Source organism: Agelaius tricolor, unplaced genomic scaffold, assembly GCF_023055355.1.
Source record: "Agelaius tricolor isolate 1412-34295 unplaced genomic scaffold, bAgeTri1.0.p SCAF_13, whole genome shotgun sequence".
Classification (NCBI taxonomy): Eukaryota; Metazoa; Chordata; class Aves; order Passeriformes; family Icteridae; genus Agelaius; species Agelaius tricolor.
In genome coordinates, this window is record NW_027269273.1 from 8,552,466 (window position 1) to 8,577,139 (window position 24,674).

A 24,674-nucleotide genomic window follows, 5' to 3' on the forward strand; every position below is an offset into this window, starting at 1 on the left:
GTGACTTAACTGTAGTTTTCATTCTGTCATTGTCATCTGTATGTGCTGTCTTATTCTCTTTTTTCTTCCTTCAAACAAATTCTGTACTGTAGAAAGCTAGTGAAGCATGCCAAAGACATTCATGTAACTCAGAAATTGATGTAACTCAGAAATTGAAACATGTCTTTTGTGACAGTATATTTGTTCTGTCAAAGTAGAGAAAATAGACAATAATCTGGCCTTGGTGGTTTTCACCAGTAATTGAACAACTTGTCTACAGTCTAACAGATAGATTGTCAGCATGTTTGGTTTCATTACACGACATCATGTAGTTTTACATTTTGGCTTTACACAGGTGAAAATCTAAAAGCTGTGAAAAAATTTTGTTTTGTAGGTTATTAGGTCACACAACCATTCTAGTATACAATATAAGCACTGTCAACTTAGTCAATTAAAGCTATTATTTATAATAAACTATTATCCGGTATTGTGGTTTTCTGTGCAAAACCTTTTTAATTGAGAAATTGTAAATCACAGGTCCACAGAGTCCATGTGAACGGACAGATATAAGGATGGCAATTGTAGCTGATCATCTAGGACTTAGCTGGACAGGTAAGCTTTTCTGCTTTAATATTGAAATCAGTCTTTGCTATTGCATTTTTAGATATTCTTTTACCAAAAGATGCAGCAAGACTGCATCAGGCTCTCCCAAATTCACAGCTTCCCAAAACACACCATGTATTGCTGGCCAAAGATGCCTAATAGGAAGTTATTCCTTGGTCTTTCAGTAAATCAAAGAGAAAATAGCTAAATGGCTTTCAGGATGTTCTCCCAAGGAGCTGAGAGGCTCTACCTGCCTGGGCTCAGCGCTGCTCCTGGGGTGTTTCCTGTCCCTGGATTGCAGTTTTTTCCCCAAGCCCTGGCTGCAGGGAGCCCAGCAACCAGGCAGGTCTCTGCTGGAGGCTCTGCCCACCTGTGGCCCCCTGTGCTGGTGGGCAGAGCTGCCCTTCCTGGGCTCACAGCTGCAGCAGCCAGCTCTGCCAGGGCTCAGGTGATGACAGCACCACTGCTGAGCTGCACAGGGTGCTCCCAGGGGAATAACAATCAGAGGAAATTAACAGAGTTTATAAATTAGCAGTGATGAGGCGATCTCCAGGGAGGGCTGTTTCATCATGTGTAAGTGGCTTACTGAGTAGAAGTGTGATAATCACTCCCAGAGATGATTGAAATTCAAAATGATGTCTTAGCAAATTAAAGTGTGGGGATATAATGCCATGTTCATTGTTATCTGTAAAGTTTGTGTCAGGGAGTTTTGTTGATGTCTCTCTGAACTACTAAAGTTAGTATTTTTAAGCTTGACAAGGCAATTGAGAGATTTGTGCTTTCTTTGGTGTTTTGGGGTTTGTTTTCTTTTCTCGCTTGCTTTTTTTTGTCTTTATAGAACTGGCAAGAGAACTGAATTTTTCTGTGGATGAAATAAATCAAATCCGAGTAGAAAACCCAAATTCTCTTATTGCTCAAAGCTTCATGTTATTAAAAAAATGGGTTACCAGAGATGGGAAAAATGCTACAAGTAAGTTCAAGTAGTTACTTTTGTTGTTTATAAGTTGTAGTCCATTTCATCTGTTGCCAAGTTGAAGAAAACCTTATGAATGTCCTTCACAAACCATCAATGAAAAAAGAAATTTCAGTTACATTTTTACCAGGAGTCAGAGATATGTCATATTTATTCACTATATATATGCAGAAGGAAATGATCTGTTCTCCACATCCATAATTAATGGGACAGGTAATGAACTTGAGCTCCAGTAAAGAAAATAATAGGCAAAACTTTCCAGTAGCAAGGAATGTGGAACGTGGAAATGACTGCCTGGAAAGTTTAGGTAGTCTCACTAATTTGCTGGTCATAGGAAAAGACTAAACTTCTTCCTGTGAGGAGTGATGGAGACGCTGATTCTGTGCTGATGATTATGAGTTTATCATCTGTACATTTCACTTGAATTGCTCAAACTGAAAGAGATGGGTTGATTTTTGTGAGGTGTGAATGGTGTTCATTACCCTTCTCTGATCCACAAACTCCTACACACCATTTGAGTCTCCTTTGATCTCTTTCCCTGTAGAAGTGATTTCCAGTATTACTGTGTTCTCACAACAGGATTATTGTAAATGAGATTTCATGATGTACTGCATGAATAGCCTTATATGCATTATTACCTACATGACTGCATATTCTGCCTCAAAAGAGAATGGTAACAGGATTTTTACTCTCCATTTACACTCCAGTAAAAGAATATTTTGTATCAGTAGTAAGTAAATATGTTCTTTAAGAACTATCTGACATTCTTTGTGCCTTTTGTGATGTAATATAATTGTACTTGGAGAAAGTGTAGACTCATAATAGATGTGTGTCTTGAGTAAGTAGGCAACTGAATGACTGCTCAGACAAATGCTGGGCTTTGCTAGAACCAAAGGCATTGGGACATGACAGCAATTTGTAAGTAATGCAGTGTGAATGTAATTGAGAAAAATGATCACACAGTTCTGCAATGCTGAACCTTTTTCTGATGTGGTTTTTTTTTTTTTTTCAGCTGATGCCTTAACTTCTGTATTGACAAAAATTAATCGAATAGATATTGTGACCCTGTTGGAAGGACCAATATTTGATTATGGAAATATTTCAGGCACCAGAAGTTTTGCTGATGAAAATAACGTATTTCATGATCCCATTGATGGTAATTGAATTCTGTAGTCATATTTAATTGAGTGACATGCCCAATAATGCAATAATGTTGTATAAACTAGACTTTAAAGAAAGATTGTAAGCTCTACAGGAACAACAATTTAAAATGTGTAAAAGGGTTTTCCTCTCCTAAAGCATGATACAATAGAATCATAGAATATCCTCAGCTGGAAGGGACCTATGAAGATCATCGAGTCCAGCTCCTGGCCCTGCACAGGACAGCCCCGAGAATCACACCATGTGCCTGAGAGCGTTGTCCAAACACGTCTTGAACTCTGGCAGGCTTGGTGCTGTGAGCACTCCTCTCTTCCAGTGCCTGACCACTCTCTGGGTGAAAATCCTCTTCCCAACATCCAGCCTGAACGTCCCCTGACCTAGCTTCCTGCTGGCTCATGTTCAAATTCCCACTGACCAGGGCCCCCAGGTCCCTTTCCACGGGGCTGCTCTCCAGCCTCTCATGCCCCAGCCTGTACACACAGCCAGGGTTGGCCCATGCCAGGTGCAGAACCCAGCACTTGTCTTTGTTAACCTTGTATGGCTGGTGACTGCCCAGCCCTCCCTGCCTGGGAGGTGTCCACAGCTGCTCCCAATTTCCTATCAACAGCAGACTTCCTTAGTACACCTTCCAGTCCTGCATCCAGGTCATTTTTGGGGATATGCAGCTTGCACATTAATATCTCAAACGCTAAGTGCAGAGTCCCACAGATGTGTGCCTGAGTGAACACTGGTTCCCGCCAGCCTCAGGGTCACTTGACAAGACCAAGCTTTTCTCCTGCAACACTTGTCCTTTGAGGCTTGCCCATGTCTATTTTTTATGTACTTGGTATTTAATGCTTGATAATTTACCTGGAAATATGTGTATTCTTTGGCTTCTTGTCTAGATATGTAGTAGTAAAAATTCTTAAAGGAAAAAAAAAAAGAAGAACAAGGGGGAAAAGGGCATAGTATTTGCATGGAATAAATTAATGTGCATTTTGCTACCAAGCCTCTTTGAGACCTGGGAACATCGATTGCTTTATGATTTTCACTTGGACCATTTCTCCAATGGCAGTAGAAAAATAAGAAACTGGTTTTTTAGTGCATGAGTGAATATATTTTTCAGCCTGCTAATGGATAAAGTTGTGTAGTAATTTCCTCATGAAAGCTGTATCAAATGATAGCAGAACTGTGCAGGTTAAATTTGTGTCAGATTAAAAGCAAAAATGAAATTCTTCTTGTAAAACAAAATTTCCATGGAAGTGCTTTTTATTTATCAGTATATTGAAGATGCTAAATGTTGACTTTTTCTTGTTTCAAATGTTAGGTAACAGGCACTGGATTATTACTGTGATTTTATTTGCTTGTATTATAAATAGCTCCTTAAATAAGACTTTTTTTTGTAAGTAGCATTTCTTTTGGTTTTTGTAATTTGTTCAATTATGTTTTGGCTTTCTCTGTATTTCAGTAAGATTTTTTTTTTTCTTCAGAGCATATGAGCTCAGTGTACCTCCATTATTGAGCAGCATTGCTGGTCATTGAATCATTGCACTACAGAAATAGTTTTCTGTTGACATTTTAAGAAAGTTTCTCTTGAAATGTTGCTTGAGCCTTTTAATAGTAGCATCAATGTTTTTATGAAAAAAGCGCTTCTCTGCAGTTCCTTTGTGTCTCTCCTCTTCTCTGAACCTTCCTCAAGCTTCCTTTCCTCACCAAGACCAGACCTCCTTTGCCTTTCTCTCGGCTGGTTCAGGAAACAAAGCCCCAGTCCCTGTTGATGCACCTCCCCTTGCAGGCAGCACAATGGCCAGTTAACCCCACAGCATGTGTTTTTTCCTTTCCTAGGTTGCCCAACCTCATTTGCCAGAATGCGAACTTAAGGTTTTGTTGCCATTTTTTTATGTGTATATTCAGTTTAATCCTTTTGTATGGGTTTTTTTTTATGTTTTCATCAATTTTTCTTTTTCTCTTTATTTGATCAGTGTATCTGATTGTACCAATGTCACCAAGATCACCTCAATCTTCAAGATCACCAAGATCTCCTTACTCACCACAGTCCTCTCACCCGAATAACTTCACTGTACCTGAAATATTCATATAGCTCTCCCTTGTTTATTCTTTTATCCCTTTGTTAACTTCCTTACTTTAGTTTTTTTATCCTGCTCTGTGTTTAGATCTACTATCTTTTAGTATCCTCATTAGGATCCATGTCTGTTCTTCATTCCTCAACTAGTCCATTCTTGTAACTCTGTGATTAAATTGGAGGTATATGCTAGTAACACTGTATTTCTGGTATTGTGTATTTTTATATAAAAGCATATTAAAAATGTGGACCTGTTTTAGAAAGAATACCTACTGACAAAAAAGTGGCTGTCCTATGTTATGATCTACTGCTGTCTTTAAAATCTGTTCATTCAACTTCCAAATTAAAAAAAGAAAAAAAATCTTGGAAATAAAGATTTACACAATATGACTGCAAGAGATTGTCTTGTGTGTAAAGGGACAACCACCCTTGTCCACATTTGATTTACTGCATGCCCATAAGACAATCTGCTACAGCTTGAAAATGTTTTAAATGGCTGCACAAGCAATTGCTGAAAACTTTGCAGACTATTAAAAAAATAGTCAGAAGTACTGGCTTCACTGTAAAATTCTCTGGCAGTACTCATTCTTTGTTCCATCACTTTGGGACAAAGTAACAAAACCTATCAGAACTGCATTGGTTCTTATACACCTGCACCTCCTTGTGTGTTTCATACGCTATGTAACCCATGAATCATTTGGCATTTGCTTATTTGTCGCTCCACGTTTCATCCCAGTCAGTCCAAATGTGCTGTCTTCCTTAGGTTATCCCTCCATCCAAGTGGAACTGGAAACTCCCACTGGGTTGCGCTTCGTGCCGCCCACCCCTTTGCACCAGGACGATTTCCTTAGCGACACCTCTAGCCTAGAGTCACCCCTTAGAACTCCCAGTAGGCTGAGTGACGTGTTAGTGACCTCCCAGGGACACGTAGATGGTACAGCAGCAGCCCCGCCAGTGGTGACTGAAGAGGACACTTCACTGGATGACAGCAAAGTTGATTTCTCAGTGCCTAGAGAAGGAACACCTAAAGATATTTCCCTAGGCGAGAGCCAGTTGGAGGAAGTGGACCTTAAAGATTTTCCGCGGTATCTCGGTAGTTATGGCGGGATATCCAAAGATGCTAAACAAAGGCAGAGTGAAGAGACTAGTAAAAGAGGAGTGAGGACTGAACAGCCCGAGAGAGAAAAGTCTGGTACTGATGAGGAGATGACGGCAGAAAAGTTTAAGTCTCTGTTTGAGGACATTCATCTGGAAGAAGGAGCTGAGTCTGAGGAGATGACGGAAGAAAGAGTATGGTCAATTCTTAAAGGTGTTCAACAAGCAGAACGCGAAATGTCTTCAATTACAGGTTGGCAGCCTGACTCCTCCAGCGTCTCCGAGGCGCCGGCGTCGGGGCGCAGGATAGGCGGCAGCCTGCTGGATCGCCTGGATGAGAGGTGAGCGCCCCTGAGCTGCAGTGTGCCTGCCAGCAGGCTGCCCACGCTGCCACCAGCAGCACTGCACGGGTGGCTGCTCTCTGAGAGCATCTCTGTGTGCTTGTATATGCATAAGTAAAAGAAAAACTTGATTTGGCCACAAATGTATTTGGCTTTAAAAATGTGTATTTGTCAGGTTTCATTCTCGATATAGGCATTTGAGAAGTACTTCATATTATCTTTAGCAGGTAATGTTTCTTTATCTTTTCATGTTCTTTATCTCGTGTATTTCTGTTTCTAATTAATCTCAGTATAGATGTAGCTGGAATCAAAAACATTATCTGAAATCAAGATACTACGTTACTCTTATTTTTGAGCACCTTTATAGCAGTTATCCTTTCCATATGCATCTCTTTGCCTTCCCTCAGATAATTGTTAGTTTTCCTGCTGGCTCATGGTATTGCCATAAGCCAATTTTCGAATTGTCACTTTTTATAACACTTGCTTCAAGCGTATTATGTCATGCTAATTTACTAGACTTTTTAAAAGACGAGTTACAAGGCATAAGAAGGTAAGGATGGTGGTACCAAACCCACCTAGTCCTGTGTGTTGTGTCCCAGCAGTGGCTGTAGAGGAAGGAGAAGGGATGTATGTGCTGCATTCCCCCAAACTCCACTTATCCTTGGTATAATGACCTGCTCAGAGGGATGCTTTCTATATCTTTATCCTCAGTGCATTTTCCTTGCACGAGCTTTCCCAGCCTGCCCTTTCAACACTGACAATATGTGTTGTGCTGTCCAGCCCTACTGGTGCCCACTGGGCAAGGGGTTCCTGTGATCACTAATTGAAGGAGCCAGGCCTGCAGGAGCTATAAATCAGCACAGAATGATTATCTGCACAGTGATCATTTGTCTGCCAGCAGTTTACATCCTCTGCATCTTTGACTCAGGATGTTTTAAGGTTCAAGGTAGCATTAGATACTCTCTTATCAAGTCTAGTGGGAATTTGGTCATTGATTTCAGCAAATTCATTGTCTTTCAATCCTGTAAAGCACTTGAACTACTACTGATGTGGTTCCTGTTGTTAAGCAAGTGTTGTTTTTCTGCCTTTCATATTGTGTTAAATTAGTGAAATAGATCACTTCTGGAAGTAAAAGGGCTTCCTTAAGAAGATATCAATTTCTAGCTAGATGAATTCCCTTTGCTGTCTTTTGTAAGAGTCTTGCCAGCAAACAGCTGGCATATTTTCATATGTCAGCATTACAAGGTCGTAGTTTTTAACAGAAAGTGAGCAAAAATACAAAGGAAAATAAAGCTGTTTATCAGAAGTGCAGGTGAAACCTCTCCATAGGTAATCTAACCCAAAATTTTGATCAGCTTTCTATCTTAGTAACCTTCCTTGCCTTTGGCTCTGCATATTATTGAGACTCTGCAGTATCTAAGGACCTATTTGCACATTTTTTAAAAGGCAAGACCTATCTGGAGTGCAGATATTGTACTTTTGGGGGAAAAATAACTGGTAATTGCTTGGTACCAGATACTTTCATCACCTCTTTGATTAGAGAGTGGTTAAAAATAAGTGCCTTGAGGCTTTATCTCATGATTATACAAGAGAACTGCTAGGTTTTGTTTATTTTTTTTTCTCTTTTTACTCCCCTTCACCAAGTGGAAGGAGATTAACATAAAACATTTGGCCTTGTTTCCAGTGTCCATCGTATTTTCATTGCTTCTGAAACAATGCCATGATGCGGAAGACAAGGTTGTTAAATAGATTGATGTCTGCAAGTGGAATCTAAAATTTTACTTTTCTCTGTATGAAATGTATGGGCTCAGACTGCAGGCTCAGTAAGAGGCTTGGTGCTTTGCCCTTCTGCCTGTGATTTAAGCCCTGAACAGCTGTCTGTTCCTTTCTCTTTTTCTTGTAGTTCGGACCAATGTCGGGATTCTGTTACCTCATATGTCAAAGGAGAAGCAGGGAAGCCAGAAACAAATGGAAGCCTATCTGAGTCCACATCAGAGGCAAAAACTAAATCCTACATCCAGGAAGCTTTAAATGATGTGGGGAAACACAGTGACAAAGAAACCCTGAAAACAAAGTCCCAGATCTCAAGTGGTACTGACGAGCAGACATTATCATCAGCAGCATATCAGAAATCTTTGGAAGAGACCAGCAAGCCAACAACAGAAGGCAGCAAAACATCTGTGCCTGTCAGTGTGAAGAAGATGGGCTGGAGTACTTCTGAGGATGGCAAGCCAAGAACAAGCATCCAAGAGGAGGAGGGAGCAGTAATGTCTGAACAGAAGGTACAGTATGTCCTGTAATAATTAACAGTGTGAGGAGTCCCTGTTGCTTGACATATTGGTTGACAAATTTTTTTTTGTGCAACTTGCAGTGTTGTTCATGACAGGGTTAGGGGATTTTTTCCTTATCCTTTTTTATGCCTTTTCAGTTTATTACTGAATTGAGAAAAATGGAATTGAGAAAGATACTGGAAATTTTTCTTTGTGTTGTGAATAGAATGGGGTGGAGTCAGGATAGGCAGGGGAGCCAAGAAGGGCTTGCATAATCCCCTCCCTGCCTGGCCCTGAGCCCTGGAAGAGGCTGGAGCAGCTTCTGGGAGCACTGTCCCTCATGGCTGGGGCACAGCCCCTCCCTGCCATGACATACACCTGTGCAAACAGTGCCAAACAGCTCAGCTGTCCCCCATCTGTTCCCACTAAGGTGCTGCCACTGGTTTCCCACTCTTCCTGTGACATTGAAGCAAATTATAGGAGCAAAGAAATATAGGGACCCTTCGGGCTCTGTCCTGCTCTTTTTCCCCAAAACTACCTGCATTTTTTTCACTCTGTTAATTTGCAAAATAAATTGATTTGGGGTGATATTTAATCTCCTCCTTAAAAAAAAAATCTTTTCATGGCCTTGTTCATCCCAACTTCAGAGTCCACCCAGCCAAGACAAATGAAAACATTTCTAAATGTGTAAAGCACTTTTCCAGGTGCTGGTTCTTTCTCCTTAAAATGCTGCTGAGGGGCTCCCCTTCCTTTCTACCATGCCTGACTTGTACATCCTTAACTGCAGAACCCCAGTTATAAGTTGCTTTCTGAAAATAAAGATTTTGATAGCTTTCTCAATTGATTCTATTTATTTACCAGAAGCTTAGAAGGAAAGTTGACTCAAAGAATGGCTTGTAGTCCAGTAGTTGTGTGCACCTCACACCCCAGCAGTGGGAGGATTGCCACAGAATAAACCTCAGGGCCAGCAGGGAACCAGCCTGAAAAAGGGAATTGCAGAGTTTCTTCTACATTCCTCTCTCTGCTGAGATTGTCTTTTCTTGGGTATAATACAGGAGGAGATTATAACTTTTGGAAGCAAGATATTTCAGTAGAATTATTTCTACATGATACAGATTTTTTTTTTTATTGTAGCACAATAAAAATGTTGGCTGTGGTGGGCTGCAGTAAATCACTCAGGTTTAAATTAGTTCATTTAAAGCTATTCTTTCGATTATACAACCAAGAATTCTTTTATTAGATGGTAACATAATCAGTTTCAGCAGTTATGCAGCATATGATTGTTATTATCTTGTTATTAGTTCGTGACACAGTAAGATCTTTCCTAATGTTTGCTAATTACTGGAATACTTTAAAAATGTAAAAGCCTTTGCCTTCTGCAAAGGCAGCTAAAGGCAGATGGCAGCGTTCCTCAGAGTTTGTAGGCTCTGGGGCAGAGCTCAGTCTGGTGGTGCCATGCTCTGATTAAATGCAGGAGTGAGTGTGGATGCACGCTGTAATGTGCTGACATGCTGCACTTCCCCCTCTGCATTCCCATCAGTGGGAAGAGAAGTTGTCACCCACTTTTGTGTGCTCTTTACTGTTGGATATCCCATCTGGATTGAGAAGAATAAGCAAGTGCTTTTCTTAGGCGTGATCTCTGCACTGCTTTGCTTTATTGGTGAAGGCTGATAATCCTATTTACTAAATAACAAGTCCTTTTATGGGCATGATCTTTGAATAAACTGGTATGTGAAAATAATGTCATTTCAAAATGTGAGTCTCTCACAAAGCCTAAATGGGTAAGAAACTAGCATCTGTTAAAATGACATGAACTGCTTCTATTATCTTGATATTTCTTCGATAATGCATTCTAATCTAATTTAAATTCAATAAGTTTAATTACTAAGGCAGTCCAAGTCATGGGGAGACGCTTCACGTGCTGTCATGAAAACAGAAAAAAATTTCTACTGCAGTCTTTCTGCAAGGCATTCTTCAGAAATGCTCCATAAAGAGAAAAGTATGGAAGAAACAGATTTACTTCTGTGGAGAGAAAGTGGGAACAAACTAAAACTACTTGCCAAAGTAAGATATTTTTGTCTGTGACCCATTTGGAAAGAGGCAGGAAGCAATAGTCACCCATCTGCAGGAGAAGGGCTGCAGCAGTGTTTTGGCACAGAGTTTGCACCAAGAGATGGATCTCAGACTGGTACTGGTCTGACGCCTGGTGACGTGGATGAAACAAATCCTTGGCCTCATTCCAAGTGCACATAAACATTTACAAAAGCATTGCAGTAATGGTGTAGGTCATATAATTCTCTACAAATGCTCAAGCATCAGATTCCAGTGATCTTTTTAAATGAGAAGAACACAGCACAGTTGCTCTGTTGTTCCAAAGAGGATGGATGTCCAGCACATGGTCAAGGTGACTCTCAGTGTCAGAATTCTATCACAAATAAACCACTTAAAGCTGTTTATTAAAAAATAACTCCTCCTCTAAAGCTTTCATGCCCTCTGGAAATCTTCTGCTTTCTTGTTACTTCTTCAGGAGAGGATTGGCTTACAATTTTTTGTATCTATATTTGACTAGTGCCAGAGGACTGCAGATGAATTCTGTCATCCTGCCCTAAATGCTTTTTGTTATATAGTTATTTTTCTCCTCCACCCACCTGTGCCCACTCTTATTTTGCACATAATTTCTGAGAATTGCTTCTTGTTTAGGACGTCTTGGGCCAGATTCAGAAGAAGAAATAGATATGCAGTTCCCAATATCCACTATCCATGATTTTAAAATCAGTTTGGGCATGTCATTGAGTAAAACATAGAGGAAATTATCAAATTTCTCTGTTCAGGAACAGCTTGGTTCAGCTGAATATCATGGGAAGAGGGTCTGTGCCCTACATCTGTCACACACAGAGGTGGGAAGCTCTTTGTCCAGCATGTGCACACAGAGCTGCTCAGCTCCAAAGCTGAACCCCTTGGGTTTTGGAGGGGAAAGCACTGGGGCTGGCAGAGGGTGCCAGGACAGAGTAACATCTGTGTGTAGCTGCAGTACCTGTCAGGCTGAGACCAGCTCAGGGCTGTGCCCATCCAGCTGAGCTCTAACAGCTCCCTTCCTGGAAAAATGCAGGGTGATTGTGCCTCACACTGCAGTTCTGCCACTTATAAAAGCAGATAAATGCTGAACAGGAAAGCCATTTACATGGAGAAATTCTTCAGAAAGCCTTTTTATAATGTTCTATGTGGAAGTGCTCCACTGAATCTTTCTGTGTGACTGTCTTCTTTTTTTGTATTAGGAAATTTTCTTCCCATACTTTGTGAATCTATAAAACTTGTTTGAAAGAAAAATTTTTAGGAGAAAAAAAAAAATCAATGAGCTATGACAAGGTTATGGGGTTTTTTGCATAAAATTTAAAAGAATTACGTAAGGTTTTGAAATTTCACAGGTCAGATGCATTCCAAATAGCATTTTCTGAGACTTGAGAGCTGCTGAGATATTCCATAGCTGGTGGAATTATCAGGTTGCAGCATGCCAAGGAGCAAAAAGGCCTCCTCCCATTGTGTACTCCAGCAGTGAAACTGCAAGTCATCATGTACATGACAGGGACAGGGAAAACACTGTCCGTGATAACCTCTGTTTTCTTCTGCTAGTCCTGATCAGCATGTTCTGTCTTGCAAACGTGCTGTTCAAATGTACTAAACCTGCATTTATTAGGAATGTAGTGACAGTGACAGTGAGATTGAGAGTGACTCAAGCTCAGGTGAAGAGCAGAGAATTACCACGAGGGTTTACCGGCGGCGGTTGATTCTGAAGGTACTTTGTGATTTCCTTTCTTGAGGGGATGCTGGCATGAGTGTGGGTTTGGTCTGCTGTGTCAGAATGTCAGTTTTGGCATACTGGAGCCCCTGTGGTAGTGTGCTTTCTATGGCCATATGGATTGATAACCCAGTGCTAGGTTGCCTTTCCTTGCTTTTAACACAGGGTTATGGGTGTCTTCTGTTGGAAAACAACTGTGCTGCATGGAGTGCTGTGTCCTTCACTGCCACTGCTGTGCATGGCATCTTAAAGGCTGCAGCTAGATGCAGCATGTTGGTCTCCTGTAGAGCAAATATGAGCCACTGAGAAAGATGGGTAACAATATTTCTTTTTTTTTTTTTTTCTGTCATATTAAAAAATTCTGAGTTACAAGTTAAATATTTGCAGGAGTATATGAGTGGGATATAGGCAAGTGTGAGGCACGTACTCTGGTTAAAACTTGTGGTCCTAAGGGCTTAATGTATTCTGGAAAACTTTCTCACTGCAACAGATGATCCTGATTTTAAATCTACTGAAGTTAATAAAAGTCCTTGCATTGATTCAGTAGACTATATTTAGTATATTTATTTACAGATAGCCTTTACTTACAGCACAATATACTATACACACTGACAACAATGGTATAATCATATAAGTAATTGTATTTGCCCTTATAATATTTTTGTGTGGTCATACAGTATGACATTATTTTCCTGCAGCACAGAGCATGAGAAAATAAGTCTCTAACATAAACCATTATGTAATTCCTCAGTAACTTACAGGATTTTTTAGATTCTTATTAGAAAATCATGCAGTCAAGCCCTGACAAAAACCAGCAGGGCACCTTGGTGCTATTACAGCACTAGTGCAGTTTGCCTAAGCTGTAATTGTTACTTTAGGAATAAATTGTGACATTTCAATTGCATATATCTATATCACTGTTGCTTGCATGCTTTGTCAAGAGGAGTCTGCACACCACAAAAGGCACTGCACCTTTTGTGTAATGTGGGTGGCAGATAGGCTGCTCTGCACAGCTGCCAAAGAGTCCAAGGTGCTTTTGGAAGAGGAAGGGTGACTTTTCTGGCTGCCTCCACCATTAATTCCTTCAGTATACCCATTCAGGACAGGACAGGAACGGCAGAACTGAGCTCAACAGAAATGAATGTTTTGTCTGATCCCCCATCTCCCCAGGCAGAACCTGCTGCCTTTCCTGAAAGGCCCTGGGTTGTCAGGGTATAACCCTTCCTCAGTAATTCCCCCTGCAGATAAGCCCTGACTGCTGAGGCTTAGGAATGTGGTTTCTGTTTTCAAACAGGGCAGGCCCCTCCAGTGCTGCAGGAGTCTCTGGTAACACACAGAGTGTGAGTGTGCTGCAGATTCAAACGCTGCATAGTTGGCCTGTGGCTAAGGGCCCCCACCCAATTTATGTCTGAACTATTTTGGTGTCCGCTGGTTTGCAGTCAGGAAGTGTTGGAGTAGAAAAGAGGAAAGTGTGTCAAAGGCAGCTTTCTCTTGCTGTCTCATAGCCCCTGTGTTCAGAGAAAGGCACAGAAAATTGGTTTTAAATGTGGTGGTATAATTTGGGGCAGAACTTTTAGCAGAGCCGTGGCAAAGCAGCGTATTTAGTGTTGGAATCTGCAGCTAGTGCAGACCCAGTGGGAAGGGTGTGCATGGCGAGTGGGGGCGGCTCTTGGGAACGTGTCTGATCTCAGCTGGATTGGAGCTGTACCTGTCTCTTGATTAGAAAACACATGTGATTCTTTGGTTATTTTCTGATCATTTATAGCTTCTTTTTTTATCCCCTACTCTGCGTCTTAAGACAAGCTCCAAAGAGAACAAGAGAAAGTTTGAAAGCAACCATCAGGCCTTTTAGAGAAATAATTTGATAGAGGAAGCAACCATTTTGGTCATGTAAAGTTAATGAAATGGTGGTATGAAATGGAAAAATCAAGATTTAACATTTTTAGGGACCTGGACTTTTTTCTGCACTTTTCCAAGAGCAGAGGTTCACCTTGGGTGAACTGAAAACACAGTGAGAGCATGCACAAGCTGAGGTACAGCTCCTCCATCAGGGAAGAGCTCTCAGGATGTGGAGGTCTGGAGCAATGCTCACAGCCTGCAGAGGGAAAAGAACTCCCTCTGCTGCTGCAGGGCCCCAAGCAGTGACCAGGAGCAGCAGGCTCTCACTTGCCAGTGCCTCAGTGCCTGGCAGAGTGGGTGCTGTGCCCACAGCCAGCTCAGGTCCAGCAGCAGTGGGCAGGGGATGAGGGTGGGCTTGGAGCCTCCACTGAGCAGAACCACATGTGGGAACTGTGTTGTTTTACTGTAGCCTGTATTAATAGGAGCATAGAATGGCTTGGGTTGGAAGGAACGTTAAATATTGTCCAGCTCTAACCCTGTGCCATGGGCACCCACCAGTAGACCAGATGCTCAGAGCCCCTTCCAGCCTGGCCTTGAGCATTCCATGGATGGGTCATCCACAACTCCTCTGGCAACCTGTGCCAGTGTCTCACCATCCTCACAGTAAAGAATTTTTTCCTAATATTAATTGCTCTTCCTAGTATTCATTACTGCCTGCATGTTGTATTTAAAGCAATAGAGGTACTCACACAGCCAGCAGGCATAAAGTCTTCTGGCACTGAAACCTTTAGGATAAATTGAGTCCTGTGGAAAAAAGGTTTTGCCATGTGCCACCACAGGTACAGTCAGGGCTGACTTGCTTCATTACCTTTGCTCTTCTTTCCCAACTTGTTTTTCCTTTCCTTGCCATTCTGCAGCATTGCTAACACTATTACTTCCTTTTAACTGCTACCTTAATTCTCTGTCCTGGCCCAAATATGGGGAAAGACTTTTCTCTCCCACGGAGGTATTTTCCCAGCAGTCCAGGAGCTGAGTCCTGTCAAGTGCTCAGTACTCTAGAGCACATTCCCATGGGATTTAGCACTTCAGAGGGCTGAGCCCATAAAACCAGACAAGCAAGGACTGATGCCCATTTCCACATGTAATAGGATCCTATTCTAACCTCAAGGTAGTGCAGATGTTTTTGTTTTTCTTCCTCTCCCCTCTTGTATTCACATGGTGGATTGATGGGATGGGGCATTGCAAAAGAAATGGGTTTATGGTAGTGCAGGAATGCGAGCAATTAGCACACAAGGGGAAAATAAGAGTGCTTGCCACAATGTGGACATTCAGAGCCTGATCCAAAGCTCCTGTTATTCAGCCATAGCAGGAATCAGAGTCCAATTTTTCATGCTTTTTCAGAGATTGTTAAATCTTTCATGGATACAAATTTTTTGGCTAAAGCTGTTTTAGTAAGATTCTTGCCAAAAGGTTTATGGTGGGATGTAATGGACAGTAAAATATATTTCTAAGGTTATTCAAATCTAAGGTAATTTAGTGCCTTGTACTTTTGCTATTTCTTGACAACTTTCATCGAAGATTTGTCCCTTTCTGTGCATTTTTCCCATGAAATGCCCCTTTACTGATCGTGGAGGGTTTGGTTCAGCCTCCAGGGGAGAAGTGGCCTGAGCAGCAGTTAGCCAAAGCTAGAGCCAGCAGCTCCCATGGTCTTGCTATTCAGGGGAAGTTATTTATGGAAAATAGAATGTGGCCATCCTGTAGGTGATAAGAATTGAGTGCCTATGCCCTGTGTGAGGAAAATGGGAACCATTTCCTTTTGTGTATTCAGCTGGGCACAGCATCTCCGCTGCAGTCTCTGTCTGGCTCTGGAGAGCTGCAGGTAAATGCCCTCTCCCTGTCCTGCCCCATGAGAGTTGGAGCTGCTGGCCTCAATAAGGTAACATGGAGTAAATCAAACCCCAGACTGCAAGTGCTGTTCTGAGGTGTGTCCTCCATGCCACATGCACCAGACCTCTGCCCCAGCTCCCAGCAATGGAATACACCCTGCCCCATTTGCAGCACCCTTTGCTCTCGGGTCTCCTTGCCTTGCCTGGGATTTTTTGTTGGGATTTTTCCCCCCCTCCTGTGGCTTTAGCAATAAATCTGCAAACAAGCAACTACAGACTCAGCATGGGCGCAGGCGGAGAGTTGTGGCATCTGATTAACAAGGTCTCCCTGAGTAGGCAGAACTCACTAATGAAAATGACCTTAATGAAAGATGTTTGTTTCTCCTGCTGCTGCCACAGAGGCTCGAGACCCCAAGGAGACTGAGGCGCAGCTGCTGCTCATGCATTACAAGAATGTGATCTCAGGACTGAGGGGATTATGTCCTGATGCTGGCTTAGGCCTGTGAGGGAAGAGGTCTGAGCGCTCTGTGCAGCTTCTGTTCCCATTGCGGCATTGCCTCTGGTCCTTGGCAAAATTAAATATTTAGGATCTTTCCGTCTTGCTTATTTCCTCCTGCTTTTAAATTCCTTTTTATCCGTGTTGGTAAGATGCATCCAGCTGCACCTTTTTTCTCCACTGTTTCAACAACACTAGATGTATGAGAGGAATAAAAGGGACTATTATCCCTCTAGTAACAAAACAAACATGAAAGAAAATCAGAGCTCTGACAAATCTACAGTGAACTTTGGCACAACACTGCAGCACTGACTGTATAACTCCATTTATCTGAAGGTCCCTGGGAACACCCATAATCTGCAAATAACTGTTAAGAAAATCAGTGCAGCTGGCAGAAGACTTGGAGGAAACTGCTCTTTGCTTCTCCTGCCCTGGAGAGCAGCAGGGAGAGGATACCAGCTGGTTTTGGCAGGACTACACTCCAGCGAGCAGGGTGACATTAAAGCACTCTGCTTTGCAAAGCTTCCTGGCATGTTCTGGAGCTGAGGCTTGCAGACTGCAGCCTTTGTATGCTGTAGTCCCAGGGATATAACTGGGCTTCCAGTAATCACGGTATTAACTTTTCTCCCTGCCTTTCTAAAGCTTTTGGTATTGTGACAGTGATTTTGACTGGTCAAGGGTAAAATGAAGCCCACATAAGTATGATGCAGCGGAAAGAATTTTATTCTCTAGCTGTGACGCAGATGCACCAGCTTTGTGTTTAAAAACAGCTTTTGTTGACAAGGTCATCTAATGTGCCATTCTAACCCAATGTTGGTTTGAGCTCTTGCAACTAAAACTGCCAGTGGGTAGGTTTTTTTTTCCCTAGCAAACATCCATCTTTTTAACTGCATAGGATTAGAAAAGTCAGTAAATCAGATCTACCTCCTGCCAGTTGTGAGCCCTCCTGCAATTTGTTTAACTACCCACCAGCAAGAGAATTGTGAAAGCTGGATTTTGTGCACGCTGACTGCTGAGTGTTTACAGCATTTATCCTTAAATTGTGCTTAAAGGAGCATGTAGCTAATTAAAACCCAAGATTCACCACACCTTTAAAATTGCATTTTCTTCCAGGAGACATCTTTCAGTGCAGCAGTACACTTTTCATTTCATTCTAAGCAGAACACAGTAATTCTTGCTAGGTTGTTTTAAGGTTGTTCACTTGCTCATAGCTGCAGTAAGGAGTCAAAGAACCAGTACATGAAAGTGGTGTTGGTGTGCCAAGTAATCTGATGACTAGTAGCTGTCTTGCTACAGGCCATGCTGTTTTATTTCTGGTTTTCATGGGTTTTATTGTAGTGGCTTTGGAGATCCTACTCATGAAAGGGAACCTTTCCATACCTCTGTGCTCCATGGGATGTCTGTGCCAGGGTTCTCTCCTGCTCCTTGGGGTACTGTGTTGGAGCCATAAGTGGAAGGCCAGGAAAGAAACTGTGCATCTAGTTCCCCATCTGCTCTCATCTGATTAAAGTGTGAAGTCTCCAGAATCAGTCTTCCCCCCCTCCCATCTCTGTGAGAGTAGGAAAGCCCACAGGTTTCAGTTCCCAAATCCCTTGCCCAGTTGCTGGCCCTGCCTGGCAGCAGTCCCATCCCTCTCTGGTGAGAAAGGAAGCAGCCGGCTGCCGCTGGGGCCCCGCTCGCCCAGGCACCAACCTCACACTTCCCTCCTCCTGCACAGAGCCTGGTGCCCTGTCTGGCCAGGTGTGCATTTCTCCTTCTGGGGAGTGAATTTTTCAAGCTCCATCTGAAGGCTTCAGTAGCTGTTTGTTGTGTGCTTTTGTAGGGACGCCAGCATTCCCTGGCCCAGGCACCTCAGTTAGGTGTTCTCAGGCACAGCTCCTCATCCTTATGTCCCTGTGCAATGGAATCCTCCTGGCTGGGGAGCCTGTCCTTCTCTTGGCAGTGCTTCCTGAAGCACCAAAGTTCAGCAAGTTGTACAGCTTGCTAACAGTCTGTGAAAGCCTGGGGAAAAAGATGTATAAAATATCTGAATTCCGTTGCTTAAGTGGTGACTTCAGTACAACTTTCAATGCAAAACCAGCAGAAATTCTGTACTTGTGAAGCAGGACAAAGATGGCCAGGGGCTCTGCCCTGCAGTGCTGCCCCCTGGCTCCTGCCTGCTGCCATTGTCCCCAGGCCAGGAAAATGGAAAAGCTTGGCTAGAAAAGACCACAAATGGCTTGTAAACAAAAGGAAAGGTTTGTTTTGCTTAGAGCTTAGAAATAGCATACAATCCCAATGTTACATTGTACATCTTGAAAAAGCTGCTTTAGTAGGGAATACTGTTTTAAAAAAATACACATGGCATCACTGTATTTGTTTATTATAAAGCAGTGCCAGGAGCTTATGCAGACAACTATGTAGTGTATAGACCACAGTAAACAGAAAATATATTTGCCCTGTGGTGTTCAGTACATCGAAGCATTACAAAAGCTGTAATAGTCTCCTTTCAAATATTGTTTTGTAGTTAATATTGTTATAATGTGTTTTATACAATGTTATCTTTCTGCTTCCTCCCTCTACTTATAATTTTTCCATAGTGGGTTGAGAGTGAGGAGAGAAGAAAAGTTTTAAGGAATTTTGTTTGTTTGGGTTATTAATTTACAAGTGGAAATTTTTCATATGTAGGCCAGCTACAGTATCATTATGTTTGCCTTTCTTATATGAAAGATATTAGCACAAACAATGGATATTTTTGAAGCATCAAAAGCAGTGCTTGCTTCAGCACCCGGGTTTGGAAATGTGACTTTGTGAGGTAAAGTTAGCAAAGTTCTTTTGGAACATAAGTTCATGACTGCCAGCTGGGCTCAGACTCTAAACTAATGTCATTTATTTATGATTTAAACAATAATTCCTTTAAGTGGAATTAAGTCACTGGCATAGCAGCTAGGAAACTGCTTTTACATTTATTTACACTGGTGCTATAAATTGCTGGTGCTACAAGAAGTGATGGCTGGAGTGCTGCTGATCTCAGTAAGTCATGGACCGGGCTGCCGAGGCTCCTCGCCACGGTGGCACCGTGCCGGGCAAAGTGTCACGTAAGATAACTTCCTTCATCTTGTAAGTGCTGAGAAGTCCTGTCTGTCTTCTGTGTTTATGTTTAAGACCTCGTGTTTAGCAAGCTATAGGCAGAGCTGTCTTTTTAAGTCCCACATTTCCCCCATGTTAGACCATGTTTCTGCGTGTGCCGAAGCAGAAACGCTGCTGAGTTTCACTGAGAAGCTGTGAAAAGCTAAGGGGTGTCTCACAGGGCTCAGGCTGACCACTCAATTTTGTTGCCCAGAGAGTTCCTGACATGCATTAGTTAATAAGAGCAGTGGGCTAGAAGCTCCCTACAGGCTTTAAGGAAACATCTTGTAGGACAAATGCACAGGTATTGCATTGCTAAATGAACAAGGCTTTTCAGTTCGTGTGGCATAAAGCAAACTGTTACATAAAGTTGAAGCTAGCATGTGCTTGTTGCTTGGATTGGTGTGGAAATATGTGTGGGTTTGACAGAATATAGGCTCTATTGCTAATCTTATAACACGTTCTTTAGGGTGAGGAAGCAAAAAACATTCCTGGTGAATCTGTAACAGAGGAACAGTTTACCGATGAAGAAGGCAACGTCATCACGAGAAAAGTAATCATGAATTACATCACTGCTCTGAGTCTTTGCATTCAAGTAACTTCTTTTAACATACTTTTTCCCTTTAGAATCTAGGAAAAAAATAAAAATCGATACTTTTCATGTATTGCTTCCCACAGATCACCCGGAAGGTAGTGAGACGTGTTGTTATCCCCCATGAGAGGAAAGTTGGTGAAATGGTAATGCCACGGGGACTACCAGCAAATAACAGTAGGCTCAGAGGGTTGTGTTGACTGCTAGAAAGTGCTGCTAAAGGGCTGGAGGTTTGCATTTATAACAAGAAGCCTTGGCAAAAAGTGCAGTGCTTGCAGTTACTGGCAAGTTGTGTGTTGGGATCACGGGGCAGGGGCAGTGTTGGGGGGCCCGGCTGAATTCTGTCACCACAGGGCATCCAGGTCTGTTTCTGTAAAACAGGCAGCAGGTCTGAGCTATGGATTTGGGGCCTGCTTTGTGCCATCAAGTTGAGCAGTGTCTGTGTGTTTGGTTAAGCCCTTGCAGAATCTGTGCCTTGCAGCTGTAGGTGGATTGTGTGGCTTTTCCACCAGCCCAGAGGAATGAGCTGCAGTGTGATCCCAGTGGCCTCTCGCTCACCTTGGTGTGATACCCCTGGTGCTGGTGACTGAGGGTTTGCAGGATTCAGGTTAATCAGAACATACCCAAGCAATGGTATCTTTACAAGCAAGCGCCAAGACAGGATTTTGTCCCTGGGGATCAAAATTGGAAGCCTTCTGCAGGCCTGGACTATGCCCAGCTTTATCACCCTGACAGCGGGAAGAGTAGGACTATTGTGTGCCATCACACCCCAGCCCCTCTTGGGAAGGGCTTCAGTGACAGGGGCAGCAGTGGGCAGGCTGTGCCTCAGCTGTCATCTGTCCCCAGGAGGCCTTGGGGGAATGGGCATTGCCTCTGAAAACAAATGGCTTCAGAGGAGCTCGTGCCTTCTTCCCCAGCACATGGCCCTCAAACATCTCTGCTTGAGTAAAACTGTCACTGGGGCTAATGAAATTCTTGTCTGAGTGAAAACAGATTCAGAAAGGAAGATAACAAATACCCTTTCTTTTCTGGCAATTAAAATAAAAAAAGAAAAAGAAAAGAAGTCACAGAAATAAGAGAATGGAAACAAACTTATTTCCATTCCCTCTTTCCTAGTTGTTCATGAAGGAAAAAAAAAAATCCTGCCCAGCAAGGGGTAAACATTTTCAATTTGCTGCACCAGATTAGATTGGTTGGAAACTACAAATAGTTACAAATACATCAATGCAGATCACCTGAGGGGTAAATTCTGCCCATAGCCACACATAAACAGATGCCTTTCTCTGATGTGAATGAGGCTTGTGATTACTGGAGAATTTATTTTTAGATGATTATTGAGCTGCTTTTAATGAGCAAAGATTAACTTTATTTTGGGGTTTGCTGTTTTAAAGATGCTGAAACCTGCACTGCTTGTCACTGTCATTGGTTTTACTTCTGTGCTGCTTCGGTGGTGGTTTTTGCTGGCTTTCTTCCTCTTCCCTTTATTCTGTTACTAACCTGCTCACTTTGAAGCACAGACGTTGTGAAACATCACAAGAGCAGCCACAGGCTCTGCTGTTGGGAATGCCCAGCAATTTGTCCAGGAGGAGAGCTGGGGAAGGGGATTTTTCCCTGTCAGTGGCACTGGCTCCCGCTGCAGTTGGCAGCAGGGGCTCTGCCAAGGACTGACTGCCAGCCGGGCACTCCAGCCCAGGGGTCAGGCTGAAATCGTAGAGCTGTGTTTTCTACTTGAAGATGATATTTCAGACCTGTGCTTTTGCAGCTCAGCAGAGTGGATAAATAGATTGTGTGTATCTTTGAAATGAAGTGTTAATGTGATTTAACTGCTTTTTACTTATCCTGTTACAGCAAAATATGTATCCTGTTTTGGAAGCTGGTTTACAATTACGAGTGCTCTCTGCAGACTGTGTTAATGTTTATGCTTTTCCTTTAAAGCAGGGAGAAGCTTATAAGGTTAAGACAAAGAAAGAAGTCAGACACGTGGAGAAGAAAAGTTACTCATGAAAGCTGAAAGCCAACCACTGAACGGTCAGTGTGATCAATTTTCTTCCCTTGTTGAAAGCTTTTGCCAGCATGGGGAACAGCACTGGGCTGCACAAAGGCTTGCCTCTGCTACCCTGACTTTGCTTTCCAGCTGCACACCTGAATAGCTGGCCCTTGATCTTGTAAGCAGAAAATGACCTTGTGTTCACATATAAAAATTAATCTTTACTTCTTGGAAAATAGAACAAAGCAATACTCAGGCATGTGTAAGATTTCTCGGAATTTTACAGTGTTTGTAATCCATAGAACTGTTCACCCCTAAAAACTTAAACACAAATAGTAAAGGAGCTGCACACAAATAAACCTAGGAGTGAAATGCTTCTTCCACTGTCAGACATGTGATCTAAGGGCAGTTATGCAAGTCAAAGTCCTTGTAAGTGAAGTGTCTCAATATTTGCCAACAAATAATCCCTACCAACTGTTCCTTGTGAATTTTATTGATCCAGCCTTAACGACTGTAGCAAGCCAGCAGCTGATGGTTTAAGGGCCTCCCAAGCTAAACCCAAATGCACAGACTGAGACACCCTTGCAGGGCACTCTGAAAAGGTGTGAAGAAAAGAAGCCAGAGGCTGCTTTCTCTCACTGACACAGCTACACACAGAGATGTGCCTGTGTCTCTTTCAATTCTGGTCCATCAGTCATGGCTCCAAGTGTGTAGGTTTACCATGGACATGTCTTTTTTCTGCTCTTCTCTCTTAGCTTTGCTGGCTTTCAGGAATTGGACAGAGGAAGAGTTTATGAAGTGCAAGACTGTGTATTATCTTTTTACTGTACATATGGTATAGGAACGACTGTAAGAACAGAATAAAGAGGATCTGGCAAATGGAGCAGATAGTGAGGAAAGGGACAGACAGAAGCAGAGTCTCTCTTGAGTCACCAGTCCCTTCTAACTGATGCAATGTAAGGTAGCCCCTATAGCCCCCTGGCCCTACAGGTGCTCTGTGCATGTGAGTAGAGCCATTTAGACACACAGCACTCAGTGTGTAGGATCTACTCAGGGATTTATGGCATCATGCCCCAAGGAGCAAGCTCTGTGAGGTGACTGGTGTGATTTCAGTATCTGGTAAGCACCTACTGAATTCCTGCTTTTACTGAGAGTCCTCCTATGTGTGCTAATAGAATAATACAGCTTCTTGTGGCTTGGTGCTCAACATACTCATAAAATATTTATTGTTTGGAAAGGGGAGGTGATTCTTTTGACACAGCTTTCCCCTTTATGGAGCCTCAAGCATGTGGGAGTAAAGCAAGCCAAAGCAATGGCACTGTTTATGTGAAATTGTGTCCCATGTTGGGTCCCGTGCTGCTTCCACTATCAATCTGCAGGGGCAGAGCAGCAGAAATGTGTAAATTCAGGCATTGAAGGCAAGATGGGGCATTGAACCCCATAAGCAATGCATCTAAAGAGCTTGCCAACATATGAGTTTGATGCAAAAGACACCAGGGATAAGCATTTCATTTTAAAATAAAATTACGTAAATTAGGCAGTCTTTGCCTAATGTATGAAACAGTCTGACCTTCAGGAGGCCAGAGTCTGAGTTCCTCAGAATCAGATCTGCTCCCATGACTGCTGATGCATTTCTCCTGTGATTTCCAGTAGGCAAGTCTTCCATGCTAGAGCCCCTGAGGAACTCAGGGAGTCTGCCTTAGATAATGAACCTTTGCTCTGGGGGGAACTTTGTCCTGTAAGATGAATCTCTGTGCTCCAAACTTTGATATGATAAGCATGACCAAATGTGCCCTATGTAATTGTGAGTCTGGTCAAGAGCCCATTAAAAACATTTCATTTGGATGCAGAAGTGGATGTGTTTGCAGAGGCAGGGGATTCTATAGAAAAACTGTTTGTTTTGTAATCACAAAAGACAAAAAAATCCTCTTTGGCAGACAGAGGTGGTCCATTTCTTTGGAGGGTTTGTAAAAAATGACAATGTTAGCTAGGTTTTGCTGTGGAAATGTCCCTGTCACCACTGCAGATAAGCCCCCTGTGAGGCATAGGTTGAAAGGAGAAGCCAAGAACTCCTGCGTGCAGTTCCGCAGGACAGCGCAGTGTGAGCTGGCGTGACTGCTGCAGAGGGAACAGGCGGCTCTCAGCAGCAGGACAGATTTATGACAACTGTAGATATGGGCAAGGACAGATTGCTTTAATGTGGAAGGAGACTGTGAGCACTCCTGGGGGATGTGTGTGGACCTGTGACCTGATTAGTGAGCAGGCATGTCCGTGCCAGCCTGAGCCCCACCGGCGCCGCGCCAGCCCCGCTGCCCTGCGCCCAGGTGCCCGAGAGCTGCAGGGCTTCCAGCTCCTGCTCACTGCTGTCTTTGTGCTTCTGCTTCCTGCCCTCTCTGCTGCTGCTGTACAACACATGTCACAAACTTGCTGTCCTTATGTGCATGGCTCAGGTTGGAGGGGTGAGAGAGCAGGAGCAGGACCGTCTC

At 42.8% G+C, this 24,674-nt stretch overlaps 1 protein-coding gene across 17 annotated transcripts in view; it reads left to right on the top strand.

Moving 5' to 3' along the window:
* ANK3 (ankyrin 3) overlaps positions 1-24,674 on the top strand; it is a 286,897-nt gene that overhangs the window by 260,249 nt on the left and 1,974 nt on the right. For 16 of the 17 annotated variants that reach the window (XM_071438639.1, XM_071438635.1, XM_071438634.1 and 13 more), the window contains 6 exons: positions 517-591; positions 1,421-1,552; positions 2,568-2,711; positions 6,127-6,214; positions 8,118-8,496; positions 22,137-22,229. In XM_071438639.1, coding sequence (XP_071294740.1) covers positions 517-591; positions 1,421-1,552; positions 2,568-2,711; positions 6,127-6,214; positions 8,118-8,496; positions 22,137-22,205 — 887 coding nt within the window. In that variant the 3' untranslated portion in view covers positions 22,206-22,229. The remainder of the gene's footprint in view (positions 1-516; positions 592-1,420; positions 1,553-2,567; positions 2,712-6,126; positions 6,215-8,117; positions 8,497-22,136; positions 22,230-24,674) is intronic. The other variant, XM_071438636.1, reaches the window with a different exon arrangement.